This window comes from Anolis carolinensis, chromosome 2, assembly GCF_035594765.1.
Source record: "Anolis carolinensis isolate JA03-04 chromosome 2, rAnoCar3.1.pri, whole genome shotgun sequence".
NCBI lineage: Eukaryota > Metazoa > Chordata > Lepidosauria > Squamata > Dactyloidae > Anolis > Anolis carolinensis.
This window is the reverse complement of record NC_085842.1, coordinates 304,596,018-304,623,429: the sequence shown is the minus strand read 5'-3', so window position 1 is coordinate 304,623,429 and position 27,412 is coordinate 304,596,018. Positions and strand designations below refer to the sequence as shown.

Genomic DNA, 27,412 nt, shown 5'->3' with positions numbered 1-27,412 from the left:
CACTATGCCTTTTAACTTACCTCCTCTTCTTTGTGATAATCAGCAATAAGGTTGAATGGTACTGTGTATAATGTGCTGGACATTACGCCAAAGAGGGAGCACAGAGCCAGAGTAGAATGCACTTTGGGAAAGAGTCCAATGAACCCAGTGCCTAGTCCAAAAAGCAAGTATCCAATGAAATAAAGTCCCTTTAATCCTATAAAAGGGAGCAGAGCTTTCTGCAAATCTGATAGAAGAAGATCGAGAAAAAATAAACTTTATAAAAAGATAACAATTTCATAAACTCTCAAATATTACAGTGTATCATTACAGTACAGTCTATCATGCACTGTATTCTTGAAATAAATATCAGTTAGTTCCTTTCCATGAAAAGGAGACTTGTATGCATATCATCACCATCACCTTCATCATCACCATCATTTATTTATATTCCACCTTCTTCCCAAAATTGGGACTCAAGGTGGCTTAAAATTAAAATGATTATGCAATTTGTTAAATACACACAAAAAGCCAATGTTCCAAAAGTCAGATCAAGTCATTTACAATATTAAAATAATTTAAACCCTTTTAAACCAATTTTAAAAGAGTACCATTTGAAGCAAGCACCCTCTTATAGAATCATAAAGTTGAAAGAGACCACGTGGACCAGCTAGTTCAACCTCCGGCCATGCAGGGAAAACACAATCAAAGCACCTCCAACAGATGACCGTCCAGACTGTTTAAAAGCTTCCGCAGGAGCTTCCACCACACTCCGAGGCAGTTGTTGAACAGATACCAGGGTCAGAAAGCTCTTCCTAATGTTCAGGTGGAATCTCCTTTCTTGTAATTTGAACCCATTACTCCTAGTCCTAGTTTCAAGGACAACAGAAAACAAGGCTGCTCCCTCTTCCTTATGACATCCTTTTACATATTGATACATGGCTATAATGTCCCCTGTCAACCTTCTCTTCTGTAGGCTAAACATACACCGCTCCTCATAGGGCATGGTCTCTTGATCTTTGATCAATTTAGTCATCCTCCTCTGGACACCTTCCAACTTCTCAATATCTCTTTTAAATTGTGGTGTCCAGAATTGAACACAGTATTCCAGGTGAGGTCTAACCAAAGCAGAATAGAGAGGCACCATGACTTCCCTCAATCTAGGCACTATACTCCTTTTGATGCAGCCCAAAATCCCATTAGCTTTTTAAGCTCATGTTGAACTTTTTGCCCACTTCACATGATCCTTTTGGGTTGTGCTGTTCACCAGCAATCACCAACAAAGAGAAGGTGTACAGGGTGCTCATGGCGCTCCCTCCTTTCCCCCTTATACGGTGGGGATGGGACAGGTGTCCCTGTCCTCATCAGATGGGGAAAAGGGTGGAAAGTATGGGTAGCACTGGCACTTCCCCTCTACTTTGGGAGGAATGTGGGCAGGGCCTGCCATGAGTCATCTGATGGCGCTCAACAGGCTCTGCCCAAGCTGGGAATAAAAGCGGCAAAACAGGGCTATTTCTATGGCTCCAATATCTTTTTCACATGTATTGTTGTTGAGCCAGGCATCACCCATTCTGTATCTTAGTATTTCATTTTTTCTGCCAACATGTAGTATCTTACATTAGTCCCTGCTGAAATTCATTTTGTTAGTTTTGGCCCAGCTCTCTAATCTATTGAGGTCATTTTGAATTCTGATCTGTCCTCTGGAGTATTAGCTATCCCTTCTAATTTGATGTCATCTGAAAACTTGATAAGCATGCCCTCTAAACCTTCATCCAAAATGTTGAATAGTACTGGGCCCAGGATTGAATCCACTAGTGGAACCATTGGTAAGTACCCTTTGGGTTTGATAGCTTAACCAATTACAAATCCACCTAATAGTAGTATTATCTCTAGCCCATATTTTACTAATTTGTTTGAAAGAAGATCATGGGGGACCTTGTCAAAGGCCTTACTAAAATCAAGGTATGCTACATCCACAGCATTCCCTTCATCTACCAAGCTTGTAACTCTATCAAAAAAAAAGAGATAAGATTAGTTTGGCATGACTTGTTTTTGAGAAATCCGTGTTGACATTGAGTGATCACAGCATTCCTTTCTAAGTGATTGCAGATTGCCTCCTTAATGATCTGACCCAGAATCTTTTCTGGTATTGATTTCAGGCAGATTGGATGGGAATTGTTTGGGTCCTCTTAAAAGCCGTTCCCTCAAAACTCTGTTGTTAAGCCTCTTGGGTTAAACATGTTTTCTCTTGCTAACAGAAAAATCTCAAGAAGACATTGTAGTTCCATTTCAAGATATTGCATACCATTTCAATATTTGGGAGAGCAATGGGACTTCAAGAAGGACTTCTCTTTAGAGTCTGGATAGAGTCATGGGGTATATTACAGATACAAAGGACCTAAGGGATATAGGGCTATATAGGCCACAATAAGCGGTTTAAATCATGCCCGAAAACAGATTGGTAGCCAGCACAAAAGGAGTGTGGGCATTGTATAATCCCCATAGCCAATTTCAATTAACACTCTTTTAACTGCACAGTTCTAACTAACATATTTTTGAAGGATCTAATATTGTGAACTGGTTTGAGTATTACAGTAGGATTCTAGGAGTAATGGTATATTCTTTAAAACTAACTGAGAGAAAGATGATTGTAGCATAAGCCTGGGTAGACTGATGGTGATTCTACACACAGTTTAGTTTCAGGAAAATTCAAATATCTATGTAACTCCATTAATCACAGAAAACTGTAGAAATTTGAGGACCAGATGGGATTTTCACTCTAGAGCCTGTGGGCCAAAGATTCTCAAATACTATCATATAATAGTATATCATATATCATATCATATATATATCATATATCATATCATTTATATCATATATAAAATATGGTGAACGCTATGAAGCCCTACATGGATCCATTTGCTTATTCAGAAGTTCAAGTAAGAGTTCAGTTTCTTGATAGTACTTACACGAGTAGAGCGAAGAAGAAATTGCATTGATACACATCCCCCAGCATCCAATTTCTACTCCTCTTTCATAGGTCAGATAGGCTGTGGAATTATGCGGTGCATAAGGATCACCGTTAAACACAATCTGCAAAGCATCATAAAAAAGAAGAAAGAATAGGTTTTTTTTGATGGGCCCCTGGGTCTCATTAAATGGAACAAGACTCAGAAGGCAAAGAAATGTCAAGCCGAGATGGAAAAGAAAGAGAACTAGGAAGGAAAAAGCCATGCCCTTGTTAGCATAATATATCACCTCTTGCATCTTGATGTCATGACATACAACAGCAGGTTAGAATCAAAACTCTGAAAAATTACATTTTTGGCTTACAGCCACCAGAATCCCCCTGGCCAGCATGGTAAATGGGAGTTGTAATCTAAAAATGTAAATCCATTTTGGCCATTTACAAACTGCCAATAGGGAAGGAACATGAAGATCAATGGAGAGGTACAGAAGTGCATAATATTTGCTAATTACAATTTGTGTGCATCATCACAAATTTAGAAACAATTTATTTCATTAGAATTTATCCATCTATCTATATATATAAAAGAGTGATGGCATCAGGGCAGTGGACAAAACAACAAAAGTACAGGTCCCACAACCTCGAAATTTGACAACACAACCCATCGTCCATGCCTCCAGGTTGATACAACAAAAAGAAAAGAAAAATAAAGTCCTAATTAGAGGGAGAGCAATAATTTTTTTTTATCCAATTGCTGCCAGTTTAGAGGGCTAATCTCTGCCCACTTGGTTGCCTAGCAACCAGCCAAGGGACAGCCAGGCTTCAGTTAGGGGACAGGCTGATTTAGGCCTCACTTAGGCTTCTTCCACAGATTATCTGATTTTAACTGGATTATATGGCAGTGTAGACTCAAGGCCCTTCCACACAGCTCTATAACCCATTTATAATCTTACATTATCTGCTTTGCACTGGATTATCTTGACTCCACACTGCCATATAATCCACTTCAGTGTGCATTTTATACAGCTGTGAAGAAGGGGCCTCATATAATCCAGTTCTAAGCAGATAATTTAAGATTATCAATATACAGTAGACTCTCACTTATCCAACATAAACAGGCCGGCAGGATAAGTGAATATGTTGGATAATAAGAAGGGATTCAGGAAAAGCCAATTAAACATCAAATTAGGTAATCGTTTTACAAATTAAGCACCAAAACATCATGTTATACAACAAATTTGACAGAAAAAGTAGTTCCATGCGCAGTAATGCTATGTAGTAATTACAGTAGAGTCTCACTTATCCAACACTCGCTTATCCAATGTTCTGGATTATCCAATGCATTTTTGTAGTCAATGTTTTCAATATATTGTGATATTTTGGTGCTAAATTCATAAATACAGTAATTACTACATAGCATTACTGTGTATTGAACTACTTTTTCTGCCAAATTTGTTGTCGGGCTGTGGCGCAGCTGGCTAGTAACCAGCTGCTATAAATCACTACTGACCGAGAGGTCATGAGTTCGAAGCCCGGGTCGGGTTAAGCCTCCGACCATAAAAAAAAAATAAAAATAGCCCCGGCTTGCTGTTGACCTAGCAGCCCCGAAAGACAGTTGCATCTGTCAAGTAGGGAAAATTTAGGGACGCTTTATGCGGGAGGCTAATTTAACTAATCTACAACACCATAAAACTGCTCACGAGGAAAAGAAGAGGAAGAACAGCCATCAATGGACGGTGAAGCAACAACTCCCCCTGTGGCCGGAAATCGTGAAGCTGGAAAGATGTTAAAAAATGCCTCTGTGTCTGTCTAAAACTGAATGTTGTTTGTCTATTGGCATTGAATGTTTGCCATATATGTGTTCATTGTAATCCGCCCTGAGTCCCCTTCGGGGTGAGAAGGGCGGAATATAAATACTGTAAATAAATAAATATTTTGGTGCTTCATTTGTAAAATCATAACCTAATTTGATGTTTAATAGGCTTATCCTTAATGCCTCCTTATTATCCAACATATTCGCTTATCCAATATTCTGCCAGCCTGTTTATGTTGGATAAGTGAGACTCTACTGTACTGTATTTACAAATTTACCACTACAATATCACAATGAATTTAAAACACTGACTACAAAAACATTGATTATGAAAAGGCAGACTGCGTTGGATAATCCAGAACATTATATACGTGAATGTTGGATAAGTGAGATTCTACTTTAATATGAAATAATTACTGGGATAGAATAATGCAGAACAATATAATCTCTAAAACCAGGACAGTAAATAAACAGGGGAATTCCACACAGGAAACAATCAGGGCCAGCTAACACCTCCCAACAAAGTATTCCCATCATCAAAGTCTGGCAAATCCTCTGTTTTCTCAGGGCCACAGACAGTAGACACACATAAAATATTGCAAACAACACCACTCTGAAAACAAGGGAATTCCAGACAGGAAAGAATCAGGGCCAGCTAACACCTCCCAACAAAAAATTCACTCAGGGAGGAAGCAGCCAGGCTTTAAAGCTGCAAGGCCATTACATCCTAATCATTTTTCCTAATTGCAGCATTCATACTTGCCTCCAACAGACAAAAAAAAACCCAATCAGAAATATTGTATATTCACAACCTTTAGGAAATAATATCCCCTGATGGCGCAGCGTGTTAAAGCGCTGAGCTGCTGAACTTCTGGACCGAAAGGCTGCAGGTTTGAATTGGGGGAGCGGAGAGCCCCCACTGTTAGCCCCAGCTTCTGCCAACCCAGAAGTTCAAAAACATGCAAATGTGAGTGCATCAATAGGTACTGCTCTGGCGGGAAGGTAACGCCGCTCTATGCAGTCATCCCACATGACCTTGGAGGAGTCTATGGACAACGCTGGCTCTTCAGCTTAGAAATGGAGATGAGCACCAACACTCTGAGTCAGACATGACTGGACTTAATGTCAGGGGAAAACGTTTACCCTTTACCTTAACTACCACCAGTTCCTCAATACTTTATTTCCCATACCACCATATTTTGCCACAGCAACGCGTGGCCGGGCACAGCTAGTGTTTTATATAGACATACAATACATCTCGGCATAGTGGGAAAGAATATGGCCTGATTGACCATGGGGACTGCTGAGCCAATTTGCGCTAAGTGTTAATAGGCATCTTCAAGGACCCTTGCTTCTCCCTTCTTACTTTTCATCATTAAACTGGATTTGGATTGCATACTACAGTTAATAATAGACAACTTGAAGCAGAAGAGTGTTCTCTATAACAACCTTTCATCCTCTAGACTTCAGCTCCCAGAATCTCTGATCTCTGGACAAATTGGCTGGGGGTTATGAAAGCTGAAATCTAAAGTAACCGGAGGGCCAAGGGTTGAGAACCACTGTGCTATAAAATAGGATGCAGCCACCCTTGACACTGTCTTTTCTTTACCTGCCCCATAAAATCAGTGAAGAAGAGCATATTGGAAAGGAAAGCAGTCCATCCCATCAAATGGCTCACACATAAACAGCGGTAGTGGGACGGCATGGTTAGAAGTGCTTTTAGGAGAGACTTAATGGTCATCTGCTTCTGAACCTGAAATGAAGAACAAAACAAAACTAAGCAACTGCTTTGTTTTAAACACACTAGAAGTATTCATAAAAGACAGTATTTTTTATCCAGTATTCACAGTTTTAAAAAAATCCACAGTCAAATCAAATTAATACATTGTCCTTCTATCTAAAAAGTAAAATGAAATGTCAAGGGAAAACATACCCTTCTAACATTGGAAATGCTCGGGGCTGGGCTTTGGTGATCTCCAAAATGTTGGAGATGCAAAGAGGCAACTTTCTTTGATCTTCTTACATGGATAATACCTTTCAAGTTGATTCCAACCCTACTGAGTTTCCAGCAGATGAGCAAAACTATAAAATCCTTTCTGGCCTTTGATGTGAAAATAAACTTTAAAATGTGTTTAAATTTTACCTAAATATTTTTTTAATAAAACCTTTTTTTATTGTAAATCATGGCTCAGGAGTTCAAAAGGGTAATGAATGAATACTTTCAATAAATATGAAATAATATTATAGGAAAAGAGGAAGGGTCCAGATTATCTCCAATCACGATGTATTCATGGCCACTAAGATAGCCATGGGCAAACTTGGGCCCTGCGGGTGTTTTGGACTTCAACTCCCACCATTCCTGACAGTCTCAGGCGCCTTCCTTTCCCCCCTCAGCCGCTTAAGCCCAAGTTTGCCCATGCCTGCACCAAGACTATGCAAGAGACGGACTCTTTTTTGTAATATGTATACTTGCTTGGGATTGTATAGGATGCATGCCACAGGCTATAGATGAACTAAATAAATAATGAAAAACAACAGTATTTCTTTCTTAAGAGACAGAAGTATGGCAAGGCAGAATGACTTGAATGAAGATCAATGAATCAACACATCAAAGCAACATTAGAAGCATGGCGTGGTTGTGCCTTTGGACAGTTGGAAAAGTGATGCAAGAAATCTCATCCCAAGAGAATTGCTTATGATGAACTTCTCAAAGGGCTAAAGAAACAGAGACTGCACTAGTAAAAGAAACAACATCCACGATGACGCTGATGCTGACGGTGTAGATGCTCAACTGAACGTAATGCTCAAAGCTCACCTTCAGATTATCAGATTCAGCTGGTGGAAATCTGGACATGAAGTCAACCTGATTAGATTTTGAATCATTTTGTTCACATTGTTCCCTTACAATGCAAGTTTTCTCTGTGTTCCTAAACTGTCTGAAGTTGACAGGGAAGATCAACATACAGAAGCACCCTTACAATCTATATTATTCATTCAGACAAGCATCCAAAATGCGAATCCCAACTCACGCCAAATCCATTGGACTGGTTGAGTGAGCTTTTCGATATGTATGGTGAAGGAATTTTCACCTGGATCAATATATGGCCAATGTAGTTAGTTTCCTGTAGCTAGAGATAGATCCTGCACTATATTTTCAGTGTCACAGTCATCATGGTGTCCAGACGGCAATTTTCTCCAATGTAACAACTTCATTATTTTCCTTCCAAAAGTTGGTCATTAGCGAACACAGTCGATACAAATATGTGTGCTCACAGGCAAATGCAGTTTTACAGAACTTCTTGTCACTAAAAATGTTCTTCTATTATGTACCCAATTAAGAGATAAAAAAACAATTCTGAAATCATAGTGTTTCATATAGCCCAGTACTCTATACTGGTTGGTGATGTGTAGCAATGGACACATCATAGAACACTGCTTACACAATTCCTTTTCTTGTTTTGACAGCCCAACTTGGGTCAAATGATGAGTCTGATGATTTCTAGGTACATCAGTGTAAAATCCAATTTTATGCAGGCAGATCTCACTTGAAGTCCCTGGCTGGAGTTTATTTAGTTCTTGGATGGTTCACAGATGATGACATATTCCGGTTTGGATGCAAAAGGATCTGATCAGTTTATTTAGGAACCAACTTTTACACTAACTTTTCATCAACCCATGGCTTATCTCCATAGGCTGTTTAGCCCACAGCCAGTTGGAACAGTGATATTCTGGCCTGTCTCTGGAGGTTGTCATTATGGTGTCTCCAACCATAGTGGCAGCAGAGTAGAGTCTGCATGGTCCAGCTGGGCCAAGAATGGTTCAGCTAACTGGATTGTCATCTTACTTTCCTGTCACCATCACTGGTGCAGAGTTCTGGGAGAGCTTCTGGCCATTAGGGGCTCTCTGTGCTGACAACAGCAGAGACATCCATGTGACCAAGGAGAAAGATTATGGATATACAATGATGATGGCAACAAGGTCCAGATTTATCCCCTTTCCCCTGTACTGATGAGCTTCAGGAAAAAGGGTTAATGGTGGTGACCTGGGTGGACAGCACCCTGGTCCACATTGAACCCAATTGTACTATCCACACTGTGCCCAGACTGGGGTGATGCTCCAGATTTTCAGCTAAACCCCAACTTTCCTTAATGTGGGGCTCAACTGGATTAACCTTGTTTATCACAGGATAAAGACCAGAAGACCTTGGACATCATGAAAACAACCAGGAGTAACTTCATGGTAAGCCTATGCAGATGAATGCACAGACTCTGGCTGAATGTATGTAGGCTGACATGCAATCACCCCATTTTCTAAGGAAATGTCTATGGATCAGATTACAGATACTTCATTCTTTGCTATGCTATCTAATCCAATCTGAGGTTCTTTGACACAAGGGCAAGAACCATGTAAAACCTATATTATAATGCAAATCCCATGTATTGTCTGAGTCCTTTTAATTAAATGTGTTGACTTGATCTTAGCTGAGAGACCATTTGAACATAGCACTACTTTGCCAAGTACATTCTTGGCTTTATTTCAAGACATGAAATCAGAACACAATTAATCAAGACCAGTGAACTCAGACAGCTGGGCAGGGGCACACATACGGCTTACTTCCTGGGATCAATGCCCATAGCTTTTATTTCAGAATGAAAAGTGAAAGGTTTTTATTATGAAGGGAGTTTCAGTTTTAAAATGTAATTTTTTTCATGCAGCATTGTAGAATATTAACTAATGACTCAATCAGCCTAAAATATTTCATGAAGTATTCTGGTAATGGAATAGAGAGAAAGAGAATTCAAAGTGTTGGTTAAGACTTATAAAATCTATACAGCTTATGTCCATATTTTCTAAATACAGAAAATCCCTTTGATGGATTGTCACCTTGTCATGGTGAGGGGGCTTGCGTGTCCCAATGAAACTGCGGGTGTAACTGTCAGAGTCATGGCCACAGGGGAGAATCAAGATCAAGAACAATCTGAAGACCTCAACAGCGGAACAGGCAGACAACAACATGGTACACGTTACAATGGCTGTGAAGGCAGAAGAAGGCTGCTGAAATCTTTAAAGAGGGTGGACCTGAGACGACAGCACAACTCCACCAGCTCATTAAAAAAGTAAGCAATGGAGAAAATCCCAGCAGCCTTCAAATATGCCACCATCACCAGCCTTTTCAAAAAGAGGGAAAGAACAGACTGTGGAAACTATCAAGGTATCTCCTGTCTAACCTCTGCTTGGAAAATCCTCACTAGAATCCTTGCAAACCACTTTCTACCTGTCTCAGAAGACATCGTCCCAGAATCCCAGAACAGCTTCTGCCCCTCCAGAGGAACAGTGAATTGATCTTCACTGGTCAACAGCTCCAAGAAAAACCAACCTCTGTATATGGCATTCATTGACCTTGCAAAGGCATTCAACACAGTGAATTGCAGTGCTCTCTGGACAATCCTCCAAAAAAATCAAATGCCCTGACAAATTTGTGAATATCCTGTGACCCCTCCATGATGACATCATGGCAACAGTTTTGGCCAGAAATTGCTCCCAAAGTGACCAATTTAAGGTAGAATCAGGTGTCAAACATGGATGTGTTATTGCCCCAACCTTATTCTCCATCTTCATAACTATGATACTGCATCTTGTTGATGGGAAACTACCCACCGGCATAGAAAGCATCTATCAGACAGATGGCAAACTGTTTAACCTCAGCAGACTGAAATCCAAAACTAAGGTCACAGCATTTGTTATAAAACTCCAATATGCTGATGATAATGTGTGCTAATGCAGAAGAAGACCTATAAGCCACTCTAAATACCTTTGCAGAAAGAAACATACAGAAAGCTTGGCCTCTCACTGAACATCGAGCAAACCAAAGTGCTCTTTCTGCAGGCGTTATCCAAACCACTTGCAATGCCAGAAATACACCTTAATGGTGTAACATTAGAAAATGTTGACCATTTCCGCTACCTTGACAGCCACCTCTCCACAAAAGTCAACACCTGGAAGCCGATGTCTTCACTGCAAAAGAACATGTGGACCAAAAAGAGGTCTCTAGAGTCACCTACAGACCCACTGCCAAGACCCTACACTTTGAAGGGCACGAATGATCGCCGAAGATGATGATGATATTTTCTGAAAGCCTGTACCTCCCTCTAAGAGCCTACCCCAGCCTTACAATCTTCAGGGAAAGAGTTTCTCTCCACATGAAAACCCTCAGAGCCATGTCTGGCAAGGTCTTGAGAGAAAGCCTTTCAGGGCTGCCATAAGTAGGAAATGACTTGAGATAAGGCCTTTCAGTCGATACTTGCAGGCTATGGAGCTCCCTCCCAAGGGAAGCTCAGTTGCGTTTCCACTTTCTTTTCACCCATGAACACAGGCCTCCTTATTGAAAGAGGGCTTCAGCATTTAGCTAATTAAAGAGGAGTTCAGTAAGAAGTCTATATTTTTAATGTGTAATCTGTTCTGAATGTGTTTTAGCTGTTTAAACTGAATATTTTAATTGGACTATCTTTTGTAGTACATATATATAATCCAGCTATTTTTAAAACATATTTTAGCTGGCTTTTGAGAACCCGCATGGTGTAGGAAGGCTACAACACCAGAAGATGAGGATTCAAACCTACTGGGTGACCTTGGGCATGTCAAATTCTCTCAGCCTTTGACAGAAATGTTTATTTTTATTTTATAAAAGCCCCAATGTAATAACAGTTGTGTGGCATAGTTATTTGACTATTGGACTATGGCTCTGAAGAACTGGATTCGATTTCCTACTCAGTGGCAAGTCTCACACTCTCAGTCCCTGCTCCAAAGAACCATTACAGGTTTGCCTTAGGGCTGCCATAAGTAGGAAATGATTTGAAGGAACACTATCACAACAAAGCTGCTTTGGGTCTTGTATTGGAAGAAAGGCAGAATATACATTAAATAGAGATATATTTTAAATGCTAAATTAATTTTTTGTTTTATACAGAGTCAGGAGACTGGGATATCAAGACTACTACTGAGAATACTGGTTGGTAAAAGGCCACTGAGCTTTGTCCCCCTTCTCCACTTTCCTTTTCCCAAAATGAGTAGAAAGTAAACACCATCAATTTTCTCTATATAATCCACAGCCTGCAGGCAGTCCCCACCCTCATATATTATCTGCACCCAACACAAGCCCCTCATCTCTTTACTCTTTTCTTCTGGTTCCTTGAATGCAATTGGTACAATTTAATAATTGCACACAGTCTTGCATAATCGCCTTTATTATGACCTGAACTTTTCTGGCCAGAATTCACATGAAGCTCCTTTCCATGAAAAGCAAATGGGACTGCAAGTCCCAGAATTCCATAGGAAGTTGCTATGGCAGCTAAAGTTGAATTATAGTGCTACAACTATGTGGTGTGAAAGGATGTCAGGACCCATTCCAATGCTTTTTATGGAATTTATTCATGAACAACTTGTTCAGGATCATGTCCAAAGAAGCAGCTCATAAATCTTATGTTTCAAATTCCTTTGTACAACCAGGACCACCACCACAACAACCTGGCATTTCTGATTACTTGTAGCACTTTCCCTTGCAAATGAAGCTTCAGGAGCACCTGCTCATAAATATTTGTTAGCAAGAATCTATTACAACTTTTAAAAATGGTACCATTACCTGTATGTCTTTTTTTATGTGGAGCTTCCTTTCCTGTGATACAATCTGTATTTCATTATATCCGCTGTTGAAATAACCGTTCTTGACTTTCCCCAGGGAACCGTATTGTTGAGGCTTAGATGCATTCAGGAGGGCTTTGGATTTTGCTTTGGTGGTGGTGAGAGATATTTCAGGAATACTGCACAAATGTACCGTAAGACAGATCAGGAAGACAAGAGCGGCGTAGAAGAACATCACCTGGAATTCTGTTCCCAAATAGGTTCCCAAGACAGTGTGGCCCCAGTCAATGGCTCCTGTAAGGTAGCCAAGGGCCCCGCCCAGACCTAAAACGAAATGGAGACACTCTATTAAAAGTAAAAATATAGTAAAAGTTTTATTTAATACAAACATGTATTAAATGAGTGCCCCATTTAAGAATTAAATCATCTTCCATTTCTGGTTATTTTTTTCTTCTTGTGGTCCGTTTTACCCAATCAGCTCAATATACTGTCAAATGATCCTAATCTAACAATACATATATAAAACAGTAATTTTAAATAGATGAAAGAGATATCGCTACATTTACTAGCAAACTCAAGTGGTGAGGGCAAACAGGGTTGTAAACAAAACAAGACTATTGAATATTAAGATGGAGACATTGGGTAAAACGGTCCATCAATGGGAAAATGATGGGAAAAACTCATCTCCAAATGGTGAGCTGTATACTGCTCTGTAGCCTGAGAATGTTGGCAGCTCATAGGAAAGGAAAGACAGAGAAGAGGAAGAAACAGAGAATGTTCTGCTCAGGTTCCTTAGGTTCAGGCTATCTAGTATATCTCAGGCAATTTGATGTGGAGTGCTAACAGTATTTCTTTTCCAAATAATTGTAGTCAATGTCATATATATGGCCATTGACTACAACTGTTTCTTTCCTTCCTGGTAACCACCACTCCTCCCTGATGATATTGACATAACTTGCACTTTTGGCCCAGTTCCTTTGGATCCAATCCAAGATTTTATCATTATATTTTTGTATGTGATTTTTTATGACTTATTTTTATTGTTGATTGATCTGTTTTATTGCTTTGTTTTTATATTGTTGATGTCCGGGCTTGGTCCCATGTAAACCGCCCCGAGTCCCTTCGGGGAGATGGGGCGGGGTATAAAAATAAAAATATTATTATTATTATTATTATTATTATTATTATTATTATTATTATTATTATTATTATTATTTATTAATTCATTGGGGACTAACAGCCAATGGCTCAAGGGTGAGCACTTTCAGTACCACTGATCTAGGAGGCCATGTTTTTCCATTAACAGCTTACACGAGTTTTGGGGTACAGTAGAGTCTCACTTATCCAACCCTCGCTTATCCAACATTCTGGATTATCCAACGCATTTTTGTAGTCAATGTTTTCAATACATCGTGATATTTTGGTGCTAAATTCGTAAATACAGTAATTACAACATAGCATTAATGCGTAATGAACTACTTTTTCTGTCAAACTTGTTGTATAACATGATGTTTTGATGCTTAATTTGTAAAACTATAACCTATTTTGATGTTTAATAGGCTTTTTCTTAATCTCTCCTTATTATCCAACATATTCGCTTATCCAACATTCTGCCGGCCCGTTTATGTTGGATAAGTGAGACTCTACTGTATCTCTTGTTCCTGTAGACCTCAGGGATGTATTGGGTTTGGCTCTAAGCGAGAGCTTTTTCACTGGCTTCCCCCCAAGCAAATCTAGTCTGTGTTGTCAAAGGTTAGGCTGGCTCCTTCCCACAAGCAGGCAAATAGCATTATCATGCCAGCCTGTTGTTTTGTAACAATAGTGTGGAAACAATTGCTATCACACTTCTCTGCAATTGCACTATGGTGCTGCTTTGGCAATGCACAATTCTGTGATCACTCTTCCACACTGCCTCACTAGCCCTGTCTTCCAGCTCATGAATACATGGAGAGCAACAGGAGAGACATTTAAAAGGCTGTGCGAAAAGTTATAGTCAAAATGGTACTATCCTGCTGTCATTGTGATTTCCCAGCCTCGTGTGAAAGCTAAATGCACTTCCTTCCGGCAAGACATTGGCAACTAACTTCACTCGCAGTGGAAGGGGGTTTTAATTGTGCAATTCTGTGTTTTCTTTTACTGGTGCATTTTAATTTGCAGCTTTAATCTCTTCAGTTTTTAGTTTGCTTCATGTTTTACTGATAATAGTTTTATTCAATTTCATTATTAGCCATACCCTGAGTTCAACTTGTTTTTGAAGGAAGATGTAAATCCAGCAAGTAAGCCACATGCAATATTCCCAAGGAAAGTGGAAATACATTGGCCGGAGCCTGGAACAGGAACAATTCTACCAGGAAGTAACATTTTTGCTCCATATTCTACTGCAACATTTTGCTCCAGTTTCCTGTACAATGGTCTTGCTTGCCTGGGTTGATGCAGCCTCCTCAGGGCTTTGCTAAGGATACCAGTTTTGATTATATTTCCAGTGATTTCTCAGCCAACATTCTGTGAGTGGCCGGGCAAAAAAGTAATTCATCCCACCTTTGTGCTTTCCCATCACAGATGTTTAAATAACATTCTGTTGAGAAGTCCCATAATACCTCTGTGATTCGAAAGGTCTTAAAATAGACTGTAGAAGGTCTAGACATGAGGATCATTCAGAGAGCCACACAACCTGTGAGAACTGAAAATCCTCTCCAAAGGTCAGCACTGGATATCAGTGGGCCAAATAAAAAATGGAATGGTGCTATGCCCATGTGACTTGTATCTTATTGAGTGATCCAAAAGACTCAAGCTTTCTCTGTGTTTGTTTTAGTTTGTTAGGAAGACCCAGAAAGAAGGAAAAGACATTCTTATTCATGCTTCCATTCCTGTGTGTAGGAAACTTTAAGAAATTAGAATTGTTAAAGTCTGACACTTACAAAAAGTGGCTGTGCTTGTAATTAATCAGCTTATTCTACAATATTGGCTAGAATTTGAGAATGACTCCATCATAAACTGGGCTCGGGCTGTGGCGCAGGCTGGAGAGCAGCTGCAATCAATCAATGCAATGAATCACTCTGACCAGGAGGTCATGAGTTCGAGGCCCACTCGGAGACTATGTTTGTTTGTCTTTGTTCTTTGTTAAAAGGCATTGAATGTTTGCCTATATGTGTAATGTGATCCGCCCTGAGTCCCCTTCGGGGTGAGAAGGGCGGAATATAAATGCTGTAAATAAATAAATAAACACAGTGTGCCTTTAGGAGCAGCTTCTGTTTTGGGAAATGATAAATGCAGTGACTCCCGTGATTTGTGACATCTACCAGAAATACAAGGACACATCCCATGAGTAGCAGCATGAGTAACATCTGAGATGTCTTGTCTCCCAAACCAACATGGCAGGTGATTTTTGACATTCTGCTCCCTGGGGTTGCAATGCAGCACAATCTGCTCTTTGTCTTATGGTGGGCTTATCACAGGCATTCAGATCACGTGCATTTTCCTTCCCTCCCTTAAGACCTCTGCCAGCCCAACATGAAAGATTAGTCCGGAGGTCAGAGAACGATCATTCTTCAAGCATAAGAATTACTAGATCTGTGAAAGGGGGAAAGGCTGGATTTACAATGGATAGGAAAGACCACTGTTGAAAAAAAAAGAAATTCCAGCCAGGAAACAGTAATGCCTTTTCTTTCATGATAGAAAACTCTCAGCCCTTTGTAGAATTTTAAATTGGTATTTTGACATTTTACCGAAACCCACTTAGTGATCAACTCCTCCCAGCGGTTAGTATACAAACAGCTAAATGCGCATCATGACGTTCATTGTGGTGTTCAAGATGAGAATACAAAGCAGGGGTAGGATCATGTGGCCCTCTAAATGTTGTTGGATTGCATCTCCCAGCATTCCTGATGCCTGGCCACATTATTAGGGGACTTTAGGACTTGCAATCTAACAATATCTGAAGGGAAACATGATTTCTACCCATAGTTGCCCTGATTTTTGAACAGACACAGGAAAGCGTGGGTCAACACAAGGCAAATGAGCGTTATTTTGAGCGGGACAAATCATTATTAGGTACTGCAAAATCAGTATTAACGATAATTCAAACCAGAGTTTGAAATAGTTAATTGGTGGACTTCATTTTACAGAATCCCTTGGTGTTAGCTTCGAAATTTTTTAGAAAATTAGAAAAAGAGAAGATTTCCTAAACTTCATTCAGAGATGCCACATTCATGTATTTAAAAGCAAGTGAGCACTGGAACAAGATAGTTTGAAGCTTAAAGTGAACACAGATGTTTTTAAAAAGTGAACAGATTTCAATTGCTTTTCTTGTCTACAACCTTAAAAGAGATCTAAACAAGATAAGAGAGATCCCATTAAAGGGGCTAGAGAAAATGGCTTTTACTTAGAATTGTTAAGGATGATGATGGTGTAATTTAAAAAGTGTGTAAATGCCTTTTGAAAATAGAAACAGAAGATTGATTTGTCAAAGAATACATTATAAGATAGACCCCAAATTTTGGGCATGATGTACAAATGGATGTATGAACCAAAGATTTTTTTTAAAAAATTGCTTTGAGTTGCAATCTAAAAGAAAACGTGTGTAAGATGATACATAAGGTAAAGATAAAGGTTTTCCCCTGACATGAAGTCTAGTCGTGTCCAACTCTGGGGGTTGGTGCTCATCTCCATTTCTAAGCTGAAGAGCCAGTGTTGTCCAAGGTCATGTGGCCGACATGACTGCATGGAACACCATTACCTTCTTGCCAGAGCGGTACCTATTGATCTACTCACATTTGCATGTTTTTGAACTACTAGGTTGGCAGAAGCTGGGGCTAACAGCGAGAGCTCACCCTGCTCCCCAGATTCGAACCACCGACTTTTCAGTCAGCAAGTTCAGCAGATCAGCGGTTTAACCTGTTGCACCACCAGGGTATAGGTGTATAGGTGTTGTATAGGTGGTGTCATACAATTTGTAAGAAAATGCTAATAAGTATTTCAGATCAGTGTTGAGGTTGTCTGGACAAAAAATCCTTTTGGTCACATGTGGGAGAATTAAATATTGGCAAAAGGTGATTAAGATGTATATGTTAATTCAAAACATTTTAAAGGTAGAGTTTACATTGATCCCAGAAATGTTTCACTGGGTGTCATTCATAAAGAATTAGATAAAAAATATGCAGTATAGTTTTGTTTAATCTAGTATAATGTGGATGCATGTTTAGCTATACATTCAAAGCAAAAAATCATTCCATCCTGTTGATGATCAAGTTTCATTACAAATAATGGTGCAGCAAAGTGATGTCTCTCATCTTAAAGAGCAAAATCAAGGCTTGCTGAATGTAGATTATTCTTTTGTGATTTAGTTTGAATTAAAAAAAAACCCAATAATTTGTTAAATGCAGAACACGTGTAGATGAGCAACACTGAGTGTGGTCAAGAGGGCAAAAGTTATTCATGAGGAAGAACACATAAGCTAGGAAGAGCAGTTTGCTTTTGCCTGAGTCTGCAAGGAAGGGAAAGAGTCCAGCAGAGTTAATTGAGTGCAAATGACTTTTGCACTTGGAACTCATTTTGCAGCAAATTAAGTAAGATGAGGACAAAAGGGGTGGCGGTGGAATAAAGTAGGACATTTTAATAGCAGCTGAAATATTGGGACAGGAATGGATTAATCAGAACTGTGTTTGCTAAATTGGAACAGTTGGAGAGAGTGAATGTACTTTTTAAAAGTCAGCATAGGTAATAGTAGCATTGCTAACAAATATAATATAGTGGCTATACCCCTGTCATTGCCTTCTGGTGTGATATGAGGCAAAGGAATGGAGCTGTATGCACCTTTCCATTTCTACACAAGCCCAATGTATTTAAAACCTTCAGTTCTCATGGGAAACATAATATTTGGGGTGAGTGGGTGTACCCCATACACGACTAAGAAAACAAAAGCAACCCAAGAGCATACCAAACATTGCTAGGCTGACTTCTGTTTTAATTGCGTCTTTCTTTGAAAGAAGCTTCTCTTCCAGAACCTCTTTGTAGTTCTGTGGTCACAAGGCAACCTGTTTAAACAATGCTCCTGACTAAAGCAGCGGATCAGATGAGCAATTCATTTGGGGAAGCTTTAGCATGGAAACAGAGAGGAGACCTCAATGCAGCAAGCATCCTTCCCTTCCTCTTCCCTCCCAGAACACCACCTCAATCTCAATTATCAACGCTATAAAGGGCCTACGAAGGTGCCTCGGAAGCCTTGTTTTACCTGTCAGAAGGGCGTGATAATGGAGTCCCCTTTCCTTATCCTGGTGAGAGCAGACGTCAAATAGATAAGCTTTGATGGGACCATCAATGAAGTCAGCTGCAAAATCAAAGAGCACCACACCCAGCATAGTGATGACTATAGCCCAGGTCCTTTGGCTGGCTCGGTCAGGGACCAAAGCTACAAAAAGAAAAAAGAAATTTTGGTAGAAAGGTATTACTTATAGAGAAGTGATGATGGGGAGTAGGGGGTCCTTTGGTGAAAGTCAGTCAGGGGACAGGGAAGGTTTCAGAACTTCTCTTATTTATTGAAGGGTCTATAGGAGAAAGGTCCTGGTCCTGTGTTGTGTTATTATAAAAGTAGCGCTTGGAAAAGTTATTTTTCCTGACAACAAATCTCAAAATTCCTTACATCTTGAAACTCTCTTCTCTCCTACAGCGTGACAACCTCTTGTGGAGTTTTCCACTCTTTTCAAAGTTACGCACCTTGGCTTTAAGCAACATCTTTCTTCCCACAAACTGAACTTGTTGCCTCATCATCATCGTAATACATTTTGCATTTCTGTTGCCATTCACACACAAAACCCAGGTCTAAATGCAGGTCTCTAGGCACTTCACTCCATGCATTTGCTGAACTGGAGTGAGTCTATGAAGAGTTATTCTATAACTTCTTTCACTCACTTAGGCCCCTTCCGCACAGCTGTATAAAATCCACATTGAACAGGATTATATGGCAGTGTGAACTTTGATAATCCAGTTCAAAGCAGATATTGTGGATTATCTGTCATGATATTCTGGGTTATATGACTGTGTGGAAGAGCCCTGGTCTTCACCCTACCCTCCATCCCATCACATATTTGTGAGATTTGGTTTTGAGTTTGATGTTGTAAGACACAAATGTTAAAACATTTCTTGCACATATAATACCATGAGTAATTTAATTCTATGCTTCACTGGGGAATGTAAAGTCTCTAGCTTGCAAACTACCAGTCCTAATTTCACTGTGCCTGAATGTATATGGTGAACGAGAGCGTGCAAAAAGACTTTATTTCGTATGGAATTATATATTCCTTTTCACCACCGTTGGTTAACACTCACAAGATGAATCTGGCAGGCTTCAAAGCACTCATGTTGGTGTTAACATACTCTGAAAGCGATTTCATTCCAGTGACTGCCGTGGGTCAAAGCCAATTTCAGAACAAGGTCCTTGCAGTCTGCAAATTGCTTTGCAACTTCCCTGCCCTTCAAATAGTCCCATGGTTTCTGTACAGCTGCTCCAAAATAAATATTAGGATTGTATATATTGGTAATATCTATGGAGATCTCTTGGACTTTTAAGCTACTGAGCCACTTTTGAATTGTTTTTAACTCCAAATGCCCTGTTACAACAGCAAACAGATTCATCTTGCCTGAAGAACTTTAAAAGGTTAGCTTTGAAGTAAGCTTCCTGCATTCTGTGTGTGAGCCTTCAAAATCTGTTGTGGAAATGCCAGGTTCACTTCAAAAGTCTTCAGAGCTTGGAAAGTGCTGTCTTTTGAATTGGTCCTAATCGCAGTAATATTATTGGGGTGAAGCTGTTTGCATAGAGACAGCCAGGAGAGAAGAGTCAAGAGCCTTGAGCTGAACTGCTGAGAACAGTCTTGGTCCAAAGGCTGGGATTTAGCCTTCTCATAAGCACAGTTTTGAAAAATTACTGTTTGGGATTACGATCCATGGATTCATGGATTCTACATCTATAGGTCCAAACATACAAGTTATGAAACTATTCTTTTAATCCTCAACACAAACCTTGATTTTGCCATTTTATATAAGGAACACCATTTTAATTTGCTGTTGTATTTAAGGAGTATCCATAGATTTTGGAATTGGACTGGGAAGAGTGTTCCTGGAACCAAACTCCAGTGGGTAAGAGTCCAATGTGCAATTTTCAATCACCATGCCTGTTTGAGGTGTTTAAATGGTAAGTCCTGTAGTTCCCATTGCTTGTCATTTGCATTCTTTGTTTGGGAAAGACTGTAGGAGAGCAAAGCTTACTGGGAAAGTCTCCATAGCTCTCTGGTGAAGTTAGGAAATGCACACACTGCCAAGAAAACTTTTTCTGGCCAGACTGAGAACCCACTGAGAACCCTGATTGGGCCAGAGCTCATATTTCAATTTACAGGTAAAGTGTAATTGTTAATATTATGCTTGAAAAGATTCTATAAGACTGACCAAATAGCACTGTGAATGAACACCCAAATATTGAAACCAAAAAGTTATTTTCAAAAATAATTTTCTGCTAATATCTGGATAGAATAAAAATTAATGTGGTTCACCTTTCCAAGAAGTTACACTTGAAGTAAACAATGTAAATGGATTAATCTCATAATTGGATTAGTCATCCATTTGGATTTTTACCCACCTCTGTTTTCTTGGAAACTTTGTGCAATAATGTTGCCAACACAGATAGCAAACCCAAATACAGAATGCATATACAGTAGAGTCTCACTTATCCAACACTCACTTATCCAACATTCTGGATTATCCAACACATTTTTGTAGTCAATGTTTTCAAATCATCGTGATATTTTGGTGCTAAATTCGTAAATACAGTAATTACTACATAGCATTACTGCATATTGAACTACTTTTTCTGTCAAATTTGTTGTATAACATGATGTTTTGGTGCTTATTTTGTAAAATCATAACCTAATTTGGTGTTTAATAGGCTTTTCCGTAATCCCTCCTTATTATCCAACATATTCACTTATCCAACATTCTGCCGGCCCGTTTATGTTGGATAAGTGAGACTCTACTGTACTTTCTGAATCAAGCAAGCAGCCTGCTGCAAATGTTGAGCAGTTTGTCTGAAAGGCAGTTAACATGATGTCCCTCTTATTTTTATCCCAAATCTTTATTTTTAAAAAAAGGTAATGCCAGCTACTCTATAGTATGCAAACCCATAACCAACATCCAATCGATAATTAATCAATAATTACTTTACTGCTACTCCTGAATTTTGAAATACCACTTGGACTGAAGTTCCCAAAATCCCCAGGCAACATGGCTACAATTTCTCAGTTTAAGATATTTGTAGTAACTAAGATACCAGAATCCACTTTGTACTTCAGTCATGGAAGGGCTGAGCAGTGCAAAGTGGATTCTGATATATTCATCCCACCGTTTTACTTTAATGCTGATGCATGGCTTCTCTAGCAGTGTTTGGAAAAGTTACGTATTTGGAATACAGCTTGCATAATACCCCAACCAACATGGTAGCCACATCATCAGGTCATCCTGGTGCTGTAGTCCTAAAGAAGTAATTTTTCAAAGTTTTCCCCTTCTCTACAGCTTTTCTGCTTCAACAAAGTACAGTAGAGTCTCACTTATCCAAGCTTCTGGATTATCCAAGCCATTTTTGTAGTCAATGTTTTCAATATATTGTGATATTTTGGTGCTAAATTCGTAAATACAGTAATTACAACATAACATTACTGAGTATTGAACTACTTTTTTGTCAAATTTGTTGTCTAACATGATGTTTTGGTGCTTAATTTGTAAAATCATAACCTAATTTGATGTTGAATAGGCTTTTCCTTAATCCCTCCTTATTATCCAAGATATTTGCTTAGCCAAGCTTCTGCCGGCCCGTTTAGCTTGGATAAGTGAGACTCTACTGTATTTGTTTTTCTTGTCCTCTTGAAGTTTTCTTTTACTCACCTAAGACAACAGTGTCTCCGTTGAGGTACAAAGCCATCCCCACCAGCATCATCAAGCCAAGGACCAAGATGAAAGGCCTCCGCTTGCCCCAACTAGAAGAGCAGTGGTCGCTGGCTGAGCCGACCACTGGCTGCAAAACAAAGCCAAGGATGGGGCTGATGAGCCACACCAGGCTATACAAGCTTTTGGGGAGGCCCACGCTGAGGAGCACCGGGGTGACAAAAGCAGCCTCCACGGCGTAGCAGAACTCCCGGCCAAACATGACCACACTGTGCATCACCAACTTCCCCGTGGCCTTCTTGGGGGGCTCCACTTGGGCAAAAGGGTCTCCCCCAGCCACGGACTGGAGCATGGTCTCCTCTTTCTCGCTGCTGCACTCCATGCTGGCAATGTCCATCGCACAAGGCTGTGGAAGCAGCCCGGCCATCTCTGGCTCCGACAGACTCATCAGGCTGCTGTGTGGGAGCGCGTGCTCCAGCAGACATGGATCTTGGGTAAGGCTGGGAAAAAGTAAAAAGAGCTAAAGGAGGGGCTCACATACTTTTCATGGCTCCAGAATCACAAGTTGCACAAGGGGGGAGCGGTGGGGGGAGTACTATGCGCCTGTGAGCCTCTGATGGAAGATTAGTGCTATTAGGGCTCTGGGCTAAATGGAGAGTTCTCTGCTCTCTGTGACTGGAGGATTATCTCCAAAAGGGCAAGGAAGCATTTCGCATGAATGTACAATCCTCACGTGCCAGGACACAACTTTCATTTAAAGGCATGATTGTTTTAAATTGATTTTGCAAAGCGGCCTCACAAACTATTTTCTTCTGTTCAGCAAAGCAGCCAGGAACCAGAATTTGGATTTTTTTTTACTGCATCTCCCAGAATATCAAGCCAGTACTGGAAGTTGCTTTTTGAACGATCCCAGCAGGACAATTTGTAGCAATCAAACTCACAAGAACACCCATGAAATGCCACATAACACCAGTGCTGCAGCATCTGCATTGGCTTCCAACTGATTACCGTGGTCTATATAAAATGCTAGTCCTGACTTTTAAAACTCTTTACGGCCAGGGCCCATCGTATCTTAGGGACCGTCTCTCCTTCTCCCATCATCGGAGGTCGCAACAACCATCCCAACGGGTCCTAGAGAAGTGCACTTGGAGAGGACCAGGCGCAGAGCTTTTTCTGTTTCTTCCCCTGCCTTATGGAATGCCTTGCCGCCCTATATGAGAGCCATGCGGGAGTTAGGGCCTTTCACCCTAGCACTCAAGACCTGGCTCTTTACTAGAGCTTTTAATCTATTTTAATTTTTTATCAATATTTGTATGTATGTATTTTTATCCTTTACAATTTTATCTTGTAAATCGCCTAGAGCATCGTGGATGGAGGGCGATTAATAAGTAATTAAATGATGATGATGATGATGATGATGATGATGAAATCCAAAATCAGAAATATGTCAATATTAGAATCTATGACAAATGCATGAGCTTTTGACTTGTCTGCCTGGGTAGTAAGACATTTGCAATCGATATTTTATCCTTTTATTTTATTTTATTTCATTTTGTTTTTCTTTAAAGATATTGGCCATTTGTGGATTGAGCTTATATTTTTACTGCAGATCCCAGAATCCCCTTGGCACTGATGACTAGATCATTGACTTTTCCAAACTCTGGTGAGGATATTAATACATTTGTCAGTTATCTATGAGATACTTTTTTCCACTTTGATTTGAAGCAACAATGGGTTTACAGGGCTAAACTGGTTGACAGGGATTTAAAAACTTGTAGAAGGTAAAAAAGAGTACAAGTTATGCAAACCCTCTAGTGGCATTTAATTCCATCTGCTTTGATGCTTGGGATACTTTGATGTTTGGCTTTCTTTCTTCCTGGGTTCTGTTTTCCCTGTGAATACTTGAAGCTCCTTCCTTATATTATGGTAAGCTCCTTCATTTAAAGATAGAAATCTATACCTATTTTCCATGAGGAAAATTAAAATACACAGGGAGTATTCTACTTTATGGCTCATTTTAAAAATGCCATCTCTTTTCCATATATTATTTATTTATTTATTTATATTTATTTATACTCCACTTTATCTCCCCTGAAAGGAACTCAAGTGGCTAGATTATCAAAATGTTCAAAAACATAAATAACATACAATTAAAGAATTATGTAACAGGGAGCTATTACTAGATGCATGTAGATACAGCATTCTTTCTCTGCTTGATTTAATATGACTGGACATGCACAGCCAGTGATAATATTCTAATATACATGCTAATCCTTTTTTTAAAAAAATCATGTTAGTAACTATGGGATTAAATCTAAGATTACGAGCTTTGGTGAATAAAAATGAAAGGTGTTTTCAGCTTTCCAGTTTTGTTCTGGCCAATGAATGGAATGGAATTATACTTCTCCCTGAAGTATCTTATTCGGCTTTATAGTTTCCAACACCATTTGCCGATAAGGCTCTATACCAGACATGGTGGATTTTGTGACCTTCCTGGTGATGTTGCACTGCAGCTTTTACCATCTTTCACCCATAGCGATGCTGATTAGAACTTGGTTGCTGTGAGATTTCCAGGCTGTATGGCCATGTTCTGAAACATTGCCATGTAGCCAAAGGCAGACCCCCCCCCCCCAAAGGGAAAAAGGACTTGGTTCCATGCACAGCCAGATCTTGAAACTGAAAGGCTATTCAGTGCTAATCAAGGTGGCCAATTGAAACATTCACACCTGCCTCAAGCAGGCAAGAGTTCTTACTTCCACCCTGAACATCATTCCACAGATATATAAGCCCCACTTGCCTAGTTTCCAACAACCTCACAACCTCTGAGGATGCCTGCCATAGATGTGGGCGAAACGTCAAGAGAGAATGCTTCTGGAACATGGCCATACAGTCTGACAAACTCACAGCAACCCAGTGATTCTGGCCATGAAAGTCTTCGACAACACACTGGCTAGAACCGATTGGCACTACAGTCCAAGGAATCATGAGAAATCATACATTTCCCATCACTGCTTTAGGCATTTTATTTGATACTATAGTTTAACACCAATCTAAGATTAAAAATAAGCCAAGTACTATACTAAAATGACAGAATATGAATTCTATATTGCAGCAATTCTTGCAATCTAATAAAGATTTGTGTGTACTTATACATGAATGTGCAAAATATGGCAAAACTATGCATTTCAACAGGTTATCTTAGGCAAGGAATACTCAGGATTTTATTACACGGAGCTTCTATTGTATGGCACCTCCTTGATAGGAGACACATACCAGTAGGAGCATCTGCAATATCTTGCCTATCTTCATTTGCGAAATTGTGCCAATTTCACAATCGATTGTCCTGTGATTCCATTTCCACATACCCGAGTAACTGCGCCTTACTGTAATTCTGCTGAGGGATAGAGATGGGAAAGGAAGAGATTCTTGTCCCTGGACATCTCTTTACTGCTCACATGGTAACTCATGAGAATGGGCCCACCACAAAAGTTGGGTGTTAAAAACCTTGTGGGATTGTGAGCTATTGACAGTTTTATTGCAGGGAGGAGACCTACTGCCAGCAGAATGCACTCAGTACCAATTTGCCTGCCTCATGCAAGAAAGTTCCCAGATGATTTCCTCTGAAATATAGTCCACAACACCTGGTATTAATTGGTGGTCTTCAATCCAAATATTACCCAGGGCTGTCTTTGCTCAGCTTCCGAGATCAGACAGGATCTGGTGCCTTTAGGGTGAATGGCAAACAAAAAGTAAAACAGCTAAACCAGAGATTTGGAAATAGATTTGGGAAAACTAAAGTCAAGTCTCATCTTGGTCAAGAATTTATGGTGGGGTCTGGAAACCGTTTCCAAATATTTCTTATAGAGTTCTCTTATAAAAATGTAGTAATACAACAATAAAATTTGGGACACTGCAATTCTATGTATAATCAGCTTGGAACCATGCCCCACTGAACTCAGGCTTACTTCTAAACAGGGTATAAACATCAGATCTTGGAATGCTTGGTTTGAAAATAAGTCCAATAATATTAAACTTGCATAAACACCAAAAATAGCATTTGCTTAAGTTGGTAAGTTATCATCATTTACCACACTGATTAGCCATTTGTGTTGGGTCAGACCTTGGGATTAACAGAGAATGGCATAGAAATTACCATTGTTGAACTCATGGAAGCACAAAAGCTAAAGGGAAAAATTGCCCCTTCCTTGTCCTACTGGAAGCTGTTTTTCCATTAGCAAAACACTACTGTATTCTGCTGTGTCATGTGTGTGCTTGTGTACATTTATGCTCCTATCTCTTTCCTCAGACAGATCACAGAAAACTCCCTCCCTCCTTTCTTCCCTCAATACAGGGAATGAAACCATTGTATAGATGCATGAGAGTCAGGAGAGAAAGAAACGGAGTACATATAGCAAACAATGGTGACCTTTTTCTGGCAGAAGTTTTCAGTAGGAGCAAGCCTTACTTCCTCTGCAGACTTGGCACATTCCCCAAATAGCCCAGGGGATCTGGTAAACCTTCTGTGGATTATTTTCCATTGGTGTAGAAACAGTGAAGGGGAGGGAAAGGAAGTTTGTCTGGCTGAACATTGGTCATAAGTGCCAGCACTGAAACATGCTTCTAAGTATTGCTGGCTCTTTTTTTAAAAAGTACTGTTGAAAGTACATGTTACTTTGCCTGGGAATGTCCAGAAAGACAGAATAATAATCAGCTTGGAGAGTGGCTATTCAGATTTGAGGGACTTCAGAATATATGCTGTTTTGTTGCACAGCTTTCTTCAATGTTGATGGATATGCAGTGTGTGTGTGTGTGTGTGTGTTAAAAAAGGACGATGTAAGCTGAGGTCACATGATTATATCTGTAGTCCTCACAAACTAAACATTAATTCCTAATTTAAAAACAAGCAGGTGTTCATGATAACAACATACCAATCATATAATCATTCTTCAAACCACATAGAAAATTAGTTTATATTTTATTTGTGAGTTTTAAAAAATTATATTAACAGATTTTATGAAACCCATTTCTCTTTACAGCATAAATGACAAACTCTAGGATTATAATATCTTAGTATATCATACAAATACATT

The 27,412-nt window shown here is 39.7% G+C and overlaps 1 protein-coding gene across 3 annotated transcripts in view; it reads right to left on the bottom strand.

The window, feature by feature from the left end:
* slc45a2 (solute carrier family 45 member 2) overlaps positions 1–22,904 on the bottom strand; it is a 30,494-nt gene extending 7,590 nt beyond the window's left edge. The window contains exons 1-6 of one of the 3 annotated variants that reach the window (XM_062972505.1): positions 22,323–22,904; positions 18,628–18,804; positions 12,400–12,743; positions 6,370–6,513; positions 2,949–3,072; positions 21–151 (exon numbers count right to left, since the gene is read on the bottom strand). In XM_062972505.1, the coding sequence (XP_062828575.1) occupies positions 21–151; positions 2,949–3,072; positions 6,370–6,513; positions 12,400–12,743; positions 18,628–18,804; positions 22,323–22,770 (1,368 nt within the window). In that variant the 5' untranslated portion in view covers positions 22,771–22,904. Of the gene's footprint in view, positions 1–20; positions 227–2,948; positions 3,073–6,369; positions 6,514–12,399; positions 12,744–18,627; positions 18,805–22,322 lie in introns of all 3 variants that reach the window. The other 2 variants (XM_062972503.1, XM_062972504.1) reach the window with 2 other exon arrangements.
* Between the last annotated feature and the right edge of the window lie 4,508 nt (positions 22,905–27,412).